Source organism: Neophocaena asiaeorientalis, unplaced genomic scaffold, assembly GCF_003031525.2.
Source record: "Neophocaena asiaeorientalis asiaeorientalis breed wild unplaced genomic scaffold, Neophocaena_asiaeorientalis_V1.1 scaffold65, whole genome shotgun sequence".
NCBI lineage: Eukaryota > Metazoa > Chordata > Mammalia > Artiodactyla > Phocoenidae > Neophocaena > Neophocaena asiaeorientalis.
This window is the reverse complement of record NW_020173215.1, coordinates 1,532,392-1,545,707: the sequence shown is the minus strand read 5'-3', so window position 1 is coordinate 1,545,707 and position 13,316 is coordinate 1,532,392. Positions and strand designations below refer to the sequence as shown.

General features: G+C 38.4%; 1 protein-coding gene across 4 annotated transcripts in view; it reads right to left on the bottom strand.

Annotated features, from left to right (window-relative positions):
* Positions 1–6,504: 6,504 nt before the first annotated feature.
* The window catches only part of BLTP1 (bridge-like lipid transfer protein family member 1), a 205,100-nt gene continuing 198,288 nt past the window's right edge, over positions 6,505–13,316 (bottom strand). For all 4 annotated transcript variants that reach the window (XM_024745037.1, XM_024745040.1, XM_024745038.1 and 1 more), the window contains 4 exons: positions 12,938–13,132; positions 12,392–12,526; positions 9,664–9,829; positions 6,505–7,256 (listed from right to left, as the gene is read on the bottom strand). In XM_024745037.1, the coding sequence (XP_024600805.1) occupies positions 7,040–7,256; positions 9,664–9,829; positions 12,392–12,526; positions 12,938–13,132 (713 nt within the window). In that variant the 3' untranslated portion in view covers positions 6,505–7,039. The remainder of the gene's footprint in view (positions 7,257–9,663; positions 9,830–12,391; positions 12,527–12,937; positions 13,133–13,316) is intronic.

Sequence of the window (13,316 nt, the reverse complement as noted above, 5' to 3'; positions counted from 1 at the left end):
TTTTTGCAGGCTGCAGGTTCGTAGTTCCCGTTGTTCTTGGTGTCTGTTCCCAGTGGCTAAAGCTGGTTCAGTGGGTTGTGTAGGCTTCCTGGTGGAGGGGACTAGTGCCTGTGTTCTGGTGGATGAAACTGGATCTTGTCTTTCTGGTGGGGAGGTCCAGGTCTGGTGGTATGTTTTGGGGTGTCTGTGGACTTATTATCCTTTTAGGCAGCCTCTCTGCTAATGGGTGGGGTTGTGTTCTTGTCTTCCTAGTTGTTTGGCATAGGGTGTCCAGCACTGTAGCTTGCTGGTCATTCAGTGAAGATGGGTGCTGGTGTTGAGACGGAGATCTCTGGGAGTTTTTCGCTGTTTGATATTACGTGGAGCTGGGAGGTCTCTTTTGGACCAGTGTCCTGACGTTAGCTCTCCCACCTCAGAGGTAGAGCACTGACTCCTGGCTGCAGCATCAAGAGCCTTTCATCCACATGGCTCTGAATAAAAGGGAGAAAAAGTAGAAAGGAAGAAAGAAAGAGGATAAAATAAAATAGATAAAATGAAATAAAGTTATTTAAATAAAAAATAATTATTAAGAAAAAAAATTTAAGTAATTACTTCCAAGATTTTGGATCATCCTTACTATCATTATTCTGAATTCTTTTTCAGGTAGATTGCCTATTTTCTCTTCATTTGTTAGGTCTGGGGGGTTTTTATCTTGCTCCTTCATCTGCTGTGTGTTTTTCTGTCTTCTCATTTTGCTTATCTTACTGTGTTTGGGGTCTCCTTTTTGCAGGCTGCAGGTTCGTAGTTCCCGTTGTTCTTGGTGTCTGTTCCCAGTGGCTAAAGCTGGTTCAGTGGGTTGTGTAGGCTTCCTGGTGGAGGGGACTAGTGCCTGTGTTCTGGTGGATGAAACTGGATCTTGTCTTTCTGGTGGGGAGGTCCAGGTCTGGTGGTATGTTTTGGGGTGTCTGTGGACTTATTATCCTTTTAGGCAGCCTCTCTGCTAATGGGTGGGGTTGTGTTCTTGTCTTCCTAGTTGTTTGGCATAGGGTGTCCAGCACTGTAGCTTGCTGGTCATTCAGTGAAGATGGGTGCTGGTGTTGAGACGGAGATCTCTGGGAGTTTTTCGCTGTTTGATATTACGTGGAGCTGGGAGGTCTCTTTTGGACCAGTGTCCTGACGTTAGCTCTCCCACCTCAGAGGTAGAGCACTGACTCCTGGCTGCAGCATCAAGAGCCTTTCATCCACATGGCTCTGAATAAAAGGGAGAAAAAGTAGAAAGGAAGAAAGAAAGAGGATAAAATAAAATAGATAAAATGAAATAAAGTTATTTAAATAAAAAATAATTATTAAGAAAAAAAATTTAAGTAAGTAAACAAAACAAAAAAATGGACGGTTAGAACCCTAGGAGAAATGGTGAAAGCAAAGCTATACAAAGTCTCACACAGAAGCATACACATACACACTCACAAAAAGAGGAAAAGGGGAAAAAATAGTAAATCTTGCTCTCGAAGTCCAGCTCCTCAATTTAGGATGATTCGTTGTCTATTCATGTATTCCACAGATGCAGGTACATGAAATTGATTGTGGAGATTTAATCCGCTGCTTCTGAGGCTGCTGGGAGAGATTTCCCTTTCTCTTCTTTGTTCGCACAGCTCCAGGGGCTCAGCTTTCGATTTGGCCCCGCCTCTGCGAGTAGGTCGCAGGAGGGCATTTGTTCTTCGCTCAGACAGGACGGGCTTAAAGGACCAGCTGATTCGGGGGCTCTGGCTCACTCAGGCCGGGGGGGGAGGGAGGGGCACGGAGTGTGGGGCGGGCCTGCGGCGGCAGAGGCCAGCGTCACGTTGCACCAGCCTGAGGCGCGCCGTGCGTTCTTCCGGGGAAGTTGTCCGTGGATCCTGGTACCCTGGCGGTGGCGGGCTGCACAGGCTCCCTGGATGGGGGGTGTGGACAGTGACCTGTGCTCGCACACAGGCTTCTTGGTGGCAGCAGCAGCAGCCTTAGCGTCTCATGCCTGTCTCTGGGGTCCGCGCTGTTAGCCGCGGCTTGCGCCCGTCTCTAGAGCTCCTTTAAGCAGCGCTCTTAATCCCCTCTCCTCACGCACCAGGAAACAGAGAAGAAAAAGGTGCTTGCTTCTTCGGCAGGTCTAGACTTTTCCCTGGACTCCCTCTGGGCCAGCCATGGTGCACTAACCCCCTGCAGGCTGTGTTCGTGCCGCCAACCCCAGTCCTCTCCCTGGTGCGGCAGAGGCCAGCGTCACGTTGCACCAGCCTGAGGCGCGCCGTGCGTTCTTCCGGGGAAGTTGTCCGTGGATCCTGGTACCCTGGCGGTGGCGGGCTGCACAGGCTCCCTGGATGGGGGGTGTGGACAGTGACCTGTGCTCGCACACAGGCTTCTTGGTGGCAGCAGCAGCAGCCTTAGCGTCTCATGCCTGTCTCTGGGGTCCGCGCTGTTAGCCGCGGCTTGCGCCCGTCTCTAGAGCTCCTTTAAGCAGCGCTCTTAATCCCCTCTCCTCACGCACCAGGAAACAGAGAAGAAAAAGGTGCTTGCTTCTTCGGCAGGTCTAGACTTTTCCCTGGACTCCCTCTGGGCCAGCCATGGTGCACTAACCCCCTGCAGGCTGTGTTCGTGCCGCCAACCCCAGTCCTCTCCCTGGGATCCGACCGAAGCCCGAGCTTCAGCTCCCAGCCCCCGCCCGCCTCGGCGGGTGAGCAGACAAGCCTCTTGGGCTGGTTAGTGCGGGTCGGCACCGATCTTCTGTGCGGGAATCTCCCCGCCATGCCCTCTGCACCCCTGGCTGTGCTCTTCTCCAACGGCTCCGAAGCTTCCCCCTCTGCCACCCGCAGTCTCCGCCCGTGAAGGGGCTTCCTAGTGTGTGGAAACCTTTTCTCCTTCACAGCTCCCTCCTACTGGTGCAGGTCCCGTCCCTATCCTTTTGTCTCTGTTTATTCTTTTTTCTTCTGCCCTACCCAGGTACGTGGGGAGTTTCTTGCCTTTTGGGAGGTCTGAGGTCTTCTGCCAGCGTTCAGTAGGTGTTCTGTAGGAGTTGTTCCACGTGTAGATGTATTTCCAGTGTATCTGTCCGGAGGAAGGTGATCTCCGTGTCTTACTCTTCCGCCATCTTGCCCCTCTCTCCCTGACCACTAGTTTAAAACATCTACTACATCATGTAGGTCAGCACCCCAGCTATACATATCTTTCTTAGATTGAGGAATCACTGAATCTTCAGTAGGCTAGTCTACGATTATAAGTCTAGCTGCATATGGGTAATGATAAAACTACTGAAACCCATGGGCATCAGCTTTCTCTCACTGTAAGTTAGGTACGTTTTCATTCTGTTGAACAATGAATGAACCTGTTAACAGGAAACAGTAGTAACAAAGTAATAGTAACAGTAGTAATAGTAAAGTATTTAAACAGAAAACTATTCATGTTTGATGCTTAAGATAAATATCTGGCTTCTCCTGTCCAAAGGTTGGAATTCATTGAAAGACACATACCAGAGATACGGAGGTTAAAAAAAATAGTCAGCTTTATTGCCTAATGAATCTAAATTGGAAAATGTGCCCAGCTGTCTGGCCAAATGGGGTTGCCGTCACTCTCTAAATACACAAACTTCCTCATTCTATCAGTGCAAGCTGGGCAAATCCAGCTTGCCCCTTACAGCATGCACAAGGGAGGAAATCAGAATTGCATCCTCCTTGCAGGCAGGCTGGCTTCAAAAGATGAAATGAGAATAGGCTCATTCATTTTCTTTTCTCTAGAGCACCAAATGGATTAAGTCACTTCTGGGGAGGAGTGAACAACAGGTTGGGAGAGAAGTTGTTATTATTCTGGTGGAAGGCACTCATAGTGGAAACATGAAGCCGGGGAAAGGAGCTTATCAAAGAGAATTAGTTATAGCGACTTGTCTATCCTGTACCGTTTCACTTGGCAGTTGCCTTGATGACCTGACCGGTCACCCTGTGTTCATTCTGAGAGCTTAAGCTTTGTTGTTACCTCCTGACACCACTCCCCACATCCAGACCACTGGGTATACACCTAACGACCGGAGTCTAGTTGCCATCACTCTTTGACAGCATTTGCTCTCTTTGGCATTTTTTAACAGCATCTTACTCCAGAAATGCCTCCCAACATCTGATGGTTCTTCTGAGAGCTTTCCTAGGGTTTGTCACATATCATTGCCTGAACAAACTGTTTGTTTGAACTTGAGTTCAGAGCCTTTCCTGGCCTTGAGTTGCTCAACTCTGACCTACACAGGTAAAGCAGACAAAATTCACAGAACCAGAACTTATTGAGTATTGCTCAGTTGAGGACTGTCTATCCATCTAACACTTCTGGCTAAGGATACTCTATGCTTGAGGTCCCAAATGGGAACAACAAAAGATTCTCAACTGACTTTAAAATATGTGCTAGTGACAAAGGGAGATGGGTAACTAGCTCTCACTGTGTGGAGGGCACAGCATTCTGAGTATGGCTCTACCGGTTGCCATAGAAAATGACAGGTCCACACAGGCAATCAGGTTTATTCCATTAAACTTTAGAAGACACCATTCCATAGTGAGGATAGAGAAGGTTCCAGAGCAATTCTATTTAGTGTAGTCCATGGACTGAGGCCACTCCATGAATTATTAATGCTCTACAAGAAGTATAGAAATTGAGAGTACACGTTTAGAAGTTCTTACAGCAATTGACAGAATACACTTGAATCTAATAATAAAACTGAATGTAAAAAATTAAAAATTTGAGCTTGTGTTTTATATGTTGAGTATTTTATAAATGTTTTCATTTTGAATAATTGATCTTTACTGTATTTTACAAGTATTGCTCTGGCAGTTTAGATTGGTACTGCAGATTTATATTTTGGTACTGCAGATTTATATTTGGTGCTACATATAGGTAATTTTTAAAAAATGATTCTTCACTACAGATAGTTTGTGAATCCCAGGTCTAAAGTGGGCCAGAAATTATGATCTTTATATGAGAAAATCCTTTAGATTTTGTTACATGTCATTGGAATGTTATAGAAAATCTGGATGTATAATGTGATTTACTAGAATAGGATAAGGTACATGATACTCAAAATATAATTTTAGCAGACTGCCTGGAAACTGGTATCTACACAGGGCTGTATCTTTTTTCATTCAAGGATAGAGATCATCCTTGGTTTTTTTGTTTGTTTTGTTTTACAGTTGCATACTATTCCATTAAGTGGGTCTGTCATATTTCATTTACCTGTCTTCCACTGATGGACATTTGAATTGTTTCCATCCATTTATTATGAATACTGCAATAAACATTCTTACATAATTATTTCACACATATGCAGGTAGGTATATCCAGTAGTGAGACTGTTCAGTAAGAGATGATGTGCCTTTGTCATTTTAGTAGCTTTGTGTAATTGTCCTTCATGGGGGTTGTGCCAATTTACACTCCTACCACCACTGCACAAATACGGTTTTCCCATAGCTTTGTCCAACAGAGCCACAGAAATTTTCAACAGTTACAGGTTTATTTTAAATTGCCCTTTTTTTGATAGCATTACCACAGTAAGTGCCAGAAACAGAGTTTATACTTATGTCGTTTTTGTGGTAATCTCATATATCAGTACATTTAAAAAGACAGAGGAAATTTTTAACATTTAGAACTTACTACTAGCATACTGTTTCTTGGAAGCAGAGAATTAATACCTGAAGTACAACTCCAGGAACTAATTTTCAAAATTTTTACTTATTCTGTTTTATGAAGTAACTATCTTAGATAGTTCTCTGGTAAGCTTGACCAATAGAAATATTGTACCTATCGCTCCCAACTGTAGGGCTGCCAAGGGGGAAACAGAGATCAGGCAGATGATTCATACGATGGTCTAGCAGAATACAAAATGATGATTCTAGACACTAGGGTTTTAGTTTTGCTACTGAATTGCTGTGTGACCTTAGATAGATAGATAGCAGTTCTTAATTCCCCTACTGACACTTAGTGTACATGCATATATACATACATACCTATACACACACACCCTTGGCTAAGTGTCTTGACTCCTGAGTTTTTAATCTGTCAGAATAAATGCAGAAGTCTGCACCAGAGGCTTTCTTGAGGCATTTTCTAGCTCATGGTTCTTCAGTTCTGCCGTTTTACCCAGCCTTTAAACTGACTATTGACTTAGCTAGATTTCAAACTTGAGTTGTGATTAACAGTAGTATAGCTACCTTTGAATATTACTTTAGATTTTGCTATTCTTTTAAAATTTATTAGATTTACATGTATAATATTATACATATTCATATGCACAAGGAATACATATAAATATGTAAAGACTATAGTATAATAAAACAAATAGCTGTGTACTTACCAGTAGCTTAAGAAATAGAACAATACCTAATATTTCTGAAGCCTCTGCTGTACCTCTCCCTGAGATAAATTTTTATAAGTTATTATTTTCCGTGAAAACAGTAACTGACACAGGCTGGGCATCTATTAATTATAAAATAAGCTATAAAAGGAAGAAAGTCTCAAACAACTACAGACTGAAACCAATTATTGTGAGTTTATTACAATAGTTACAAACAATACTTTAGTGGTATGTATTTGTATCACAATTACTCAAACTATATACAAATAGATATTTATACAAGTCTACACTTAAAAAAAAGAAAAAGCAATTAATGTCCAAAAAAAAAGTCACATTATCAACAAAATTTTTTTCTAAAAGTTATGGCCAATAACAAAGGAAATTCACAGTTATTCTGAAAATATTTTAAAGATGCAGGAATCATATTGCACATAATACAGTTATAAACCTTACTGAGCAGATGTGTATATTTTAATCTAGTTTTTCACAAAATTTACATTATCATGCAATACTTCACTGTATACAGAATGGTAGAACTACAGTAAACAGGTTAACTTACAAACTTTTAATATAATGGCCACAAAATTAGAGTTTTTTAAAGTTATATTTAAAATAATTTTACTATACAAAAAAACACAAAAAACCCAACACTCCAGTGTAATAAAGCTTAACAGACAGAATCAAAATTTGTTCACAGATCAAGTTACATTTTTAGTGTTCTTCTTTATCTTTTCCTTTCTTTTCCTTTTCATCCTGTAGTGCAGTACCGAGTTTTTTAATAAGAACTGACAGAACCTTGTCCAGTGGGTCCATAACTCCTCTTTGAAGCCACTTAGGAATAGTAGTCCTGGCATGATGAAAGCCCAATTTTTGAAGAATATAATCAACGCCTACTGGATCAATTTTTCTTCCAGTCCAAGAAATTAATCTAAAATAATTATAAGTCATTATTATTAAGGAGTACGGTGCCCTAGCACAGTCCTGAAGGTAGGTTCAAGACAAAGTATTTTCAGTAGATGCAAATGATTATCTAACCTACAGTTCCTGGATTCACTGTAATAGCACTCAAAAAATGTGTGAGCCTACACAGCCAGGGCATTTAGTGAATTTCATCGTGATTAGTTTATTTTAGGCCTCAAGTTACATGGTCATCTTAAACCTTTAAAGGACATCTGGCTCATTCTAAAAGATGGTATTAACTTGATGGGGGGAGTCCTTTCATGATGTTCACGTATATCAAATCATGATGTTGTACACTTAAAATATCTGTTTTGTCAATTATACTTCAATAAAGCTGGGAGTAAAAGGCTAAAATTTACTAAATGTTTGCTATGTGCTAAACATGTTTGAAGGAAGAACCATTTTCTCCCTATTCTTTCCGTTTTCTTCCATATAGAAGAACAGCGTTAGTGAAACGCTCCTGGTCTTTCTCTGCCCCCTTATTGATGATTTATCTGATTGGCAAATTCACAGAGGAACTGAGTAGTGTAGTTCAGTACCCTCCTCCCTACCTGCTCTTCAGGAGCTTCTCATTTTGAACTGTTCCTCCATGCCATAGGTTTTTCAAGGACAGGCCCCTAAATAGTTAGCCCAAGACTGTTCATGGCTGCCTGTAGCTACGTGAGTACACCAGGCTGCTGACTGCACAACTCTAGCATCCCTCTGCCCCCCACCTCCTGAGTTCTGCATCGTTGAGACCCTGTAGGTAAGCCCAAACCTAGACTTCGTAATAGAAAGACATCGTTGCTTGACACCAAACCACATTCTGTTATCAGCTTTATAAGTATTAAAGCTGTAATTTTGACTTCCAGCTGCCTCTTGCTGTTTCAATTGATCCTGAACTTAGGTAGGGAAAAGGAGGGTATTAAGCACTGGTCTGCTAAAACTCTAATGGTTGTAAGCTTTTTCCATTAATTAACTCATGTAACCATTGTAACAACCCTGGAAGGTAGGTAATACCATTTTCCAAATTTTTCATATGAGGCACCTGAGGCATTAGATCCTTTGGCCAAGGTCACTCAGCCACTATGCTATGTAGCTGGGCTTAGAGCCAGAGCCCTTAACCACGTGCTCCACCAGTATATTGTATCGCTTAATCTCTTGATAGGTATCTAATATATATATATATATATATAGATATACACACACACACATATATATAATATATGTGTGTATATATATATGTTTATAGCAAATTTAACTATTTTTATTCTCATTTTAAATTAAAAGTCAATTTCATTATATTTATTGATATTTACATATAATGGACAGTTTTCTGTATTAGGACCTTTGCAGTATTTTAATATTGACACTGTTGATATTTCTCATGAGTATATGTACTATTAATACCAAAGTGTATTGTTGATTTGGTTACAACATATCTTATTAAATACAGATTACTAACACAAAGTCACTACTTTCTGCTTATACAGGAGTCCACTGAATAATGGAGATCTTACTAGTTTAGAATGATTTTGTGGCATAAATATATGTGAATAATAACGTTGTCTGAATGAAGTATGTATCATTCTGCAGAATGTTGTGCTGGACTTCTTTTGATACCGTTATTGCATGATGGACAGTTATAATTTGATTAACAAAGCAGATGAGAGGAAAGAGGAAAATAATAGGAAGGTTGTGTTAAATCACACACAAGGACATACAAAGCAAGTACCGCTAGTTACAGCAGAAGTTTAATGTAATTAAAACTAGAAAATACTTTGGAAAGTTTGATATGGAAACAATGTGATGTAGCTGGGATTGTGACTGTAGTAGAACATGACACAGTAAAGGAACCTGAATCTGAATTAAATCTGACATTTCAGGGTGGTTTTATACTGCTTAGTATGCAGACGGAAAGACACTGTGACACTGTAGGTTCTATTACATTGTCATGACATATGTGAGAAATTGTAATGACTACTTAATGATGATGTATGGCTTCTGCATCTTACAAAACAGTTTATTGTAGCTACCTCAAACACCTGAAAATAACATCCTGCTGAGATGGTGAAAAAATAATAGCAACAGCCAAACAGTAACAGTGGAGTTACTCTCATTTTTTACTGATTAACTGACAGGATGTCATGTCACACACTGGATAGTTAGTCAGCACGGAGCTATTCTCAGTTGTTTGTGCTTCTTTTGCCTTGCTTAGAAGCACTTACAAAAGAAAAAAGGAGCAGCAAAAATATCAGTCAGAAGCTGTAGAGGCTGTAAGTGACTAACATAAAAATATTTTTTGGTAAACCGTATTTAAACTGCTGCATTATTTATAACCTTTTTCTCATAATAATCTCATAGGAAATAGGTAAATATGTACACCCACTCCTTACCTAAGAGTGGGTTCTAGATGCCATGTATTGCACATAAAATCTCTCCAGTCCACAGTAGTGTAAGTGATGCTGTCTTCTCTGTCTTTGTCAGAGGAATTTTCGTCATGAATGATAACTGGACTTTTCTGTCCTGGTCGAGTAGATAAAATCCGAGGTGGAAAAATAGCTATAAGGAAAATGATATATTAATATTGCAAATACATATCTTATAAATTTATTTTAAGTCACTAAATGAACAAAGTAATTGGCTCCATTTGTTTTTATTTATAAACTGGCCAAAGCCTCATTTAATTACATTTCTTAAAAAATATTTAAAAATAAGCCATAAGTAAGTGCCAGTTATTGGTATTCCTTGGAGAAAGACAATATCGAAGTTATTTTATTCTCTCATAAGAATTAGAAATAACATGTCATCATTTATTTTTGAGTAATAGCACATGTTTTACATGTATCTGTGTGCCTGAAACATACAGTAAAGAATATTTGATAGCAGGCACAGGACACTGAAATTGACAGTTGTAGGGCTCCTAAAAAAATGCCTGTAGCTGGATGACTTTTTAATAGCTTTTTTGAGATATAGTTCACTCGTTTGAAGTGTACAGCTCAATGGTTTTTTAATGTTAATGCCTATATATATATATTTGAACAGCTGTACTAACTTAGGAGTTTTTTAGGTAAGCAGTCTTTTCACTCTTCATAGTTGAGTACTCAAATGTTTTATGAAAAATGAAGTCTTTTAAAATTGGTGATCATAAATGATGTATTTAAAATTGAATCTGGGACAAAAGTAGCTTTCATATGATCTTTAATAAATACAGCATTTCTATAGGGCACAGGTTTTCAAGACATAAATTGGGCATAAAATAATGATTAATATGAAATATGATATGTATTATGTAGCTCTGGTTATAACTGTTAATTAGCAGTGGGATAATATATTGATTGGGAATGAACCCAGGAATGAAGCTGTACTCTCACACCACATCGGAATACAGATGTCTTCAGTTATTGCCTGGTCTGTTGCTCTGCTTTTGTTTATTATTGATGGTGGTTACAGTACTACAGTTTATCTGGATGTTCTAGGACTATGTTGATTCTGCTCTAGTCTTACATGCTGTTAAGAATTTTCTGAGGCATGTTTATATTTATTTTGCCCAACACTACTTGCTTTTAGTTTTTTTAAAAAATACATACTTACAGCTATTAAAATATTTTATTTATAATGAAAATCCCCATAAGTAATAGTTTTGTTACTGTAAGTCCGATAATCAAGTCCCTATTTCCTCTTTTCGCATTGAAATAATGTCTTACAACAATTTCTAGAAAAAATACATTTTAAAAGAAATACACACAGTTCATGGCAGGCCAACACAATATTTCATAAAGTGACAGGTTCCACATAATACCTGAGGGAAAGAAATCTGGCAGGCATTCATACCTAGGTAGACTAGAAAAGAATTCTGCACTTCACAGCTTTATCTAGAATCTGTGTTTCTCCACATTAAGTTTAAATATTAAGGCAGAGAGAAAAACAAGAGGATTAACAGTGATGGTATATTTTGTTGCTCTATGTGAAGATTGGATCTATGTATATTATACATAACATTTCCTATTATACGCCTGCAGTCATTTTACTTGAATGGCTCATAGATTTCTCCCAGCCGTCATTATTGCTTTCACTCTCACTGAATTTTTGGCACATCTAGATTAAATAGTAATGGAAGAGCAACTCAACTTATGTATGCTATATTTACACTCTTTCCACATGGTCTTTTGATAATCTGTCTTTGTTTTCTTCACTCAAACATTCATCATGAAGCTATTTTGAAATATCTACAAGATAAATTTTATATTTCTTTCTTCTTGGAAAAAATGAAGCAGTTATTATAGTGTGACTTGATTATATTTAATAAATTAAATAAATTTCATCTATTCGAAGCAGTTTTTTTTAAAGCACATGTTGTTTTTACCATTGTATATTCATATAGTTGCACAATAAATATTTATTGAGTGAATAAAGACCATATATTTGGAGAGCATTCCATATCATGACATTTTAAACTACCTCATTCTTTTAAACAGCTACAGAGTATTCCATTTCATTGTATGGACAGACCATAATATATTCAGCCAATTCCATATGGATATGAGGGTCACCATATGTTTCTTAGTGGGCCAACATTTAAGTTTCCAGTGAGTAAAACCAATGTTAGCTAGCTCATGAAAACAAGACACCACTACTGAGGTCTAAATATTTATAAAAAAGATAACGTTCTGTGCATTCTAGACAGATATATCTTCTTCTTAAATTCGGTTTTCCCAATTATGTATGTAACTCTTGCTAATGTTATTATGTAGTTGTTTCTCTGGTCATTTCACTTTGACTAGCAATATTTCCTCAAAGAGGTTTTCTTTTCTAACTTTGTGAGACTGTCTTACTAGACCTGATAATATACAGAACATATATGGAAACATTGTGTAAAGTATAAAACACCATTCAGTTTGAGATATGGTTAGAAAAAAAATGAAATGTACCTGGCAGATACTCAGAAAGTCTATCACATAGTCTTACTAATATATATTTATTGATATTTGTAACTCATAGAGGAAGGAGACACATTCTACCCATTTTATCACTAGACCATAAAAATCCATATAAATTGTAGTGAGAGCTGCCTTTCCTGAAGCTTGAAAGGAAAAACAAAACCAAAAACAATATGTTACCCACCTTTCTCTTTTTCTTTAAGATAAGCTGACACTAAATCATGGAGAAACATGATGAGCTCAGCGTCCATCGTCACACAAATGTGGTCAGTGAACTCTGTCACCACACTGCATTCTACCTTTGGCTTCAGGCTGGCGTCTGCAATGGCAAAGTTCTTTTACAGTAAAAGATTATTGAAATAAGTCCCTTCCTCTTCCCATTAACAAGGGATTTACATGGGTCCGTGTAAATGCCTCCACTTAAATGCAATTTCTGTATATGACTTACAGAATGATGATGATAGTTTACTAAGCACTTTCCAAGTATATGCCATTTACTCATAAAAACCTGATGAAGTCCTATTAGCCCCATTTGAGGAGAAAGAGGCACAAATGGAGTAAATTATTTGCCAGAGGTCATACAGCTGGTAAGAAAATCAATTTGAACCAGAAGATCAATTTCATTATATTATATTATAAAAATAACCTTCAGGGAAAAAAAGAAGTTTGAAGATCCTTTAGAATTTTCTTTTAGTTAACTTTAGAAACTAAAGATTGTTTTTCCACATACTCTGTAATGAAGGTTCTTGTGGTTCTTGAACGTGAATAGATTTAAAGTCAAGCTGCATCCTTGGTAATGCAAAGATAGTCTCTGTTTCATGATTGTAGCTAGAACATCCTCTGAATCCACTCAGCAAACTAGAATTCTTCACTGTAGTGCTATTCTCAGTGTTATTAGCATCAACATTACGAAGCAGATTTAGCTCTACAAGCATAATGATAAAGACAGTAAGAATCAAACCAATAGGCATTGATAAGCATATAGCTTTCATGACATTGATACACAGAACTTTTATCATTTCAAAAGGCTGGAAAATGAATACATTTTAAAAAAGAGAGCCATATTTAAGCTTTGATTTTGAGACTAGTTATATGCCTCTATAGATATA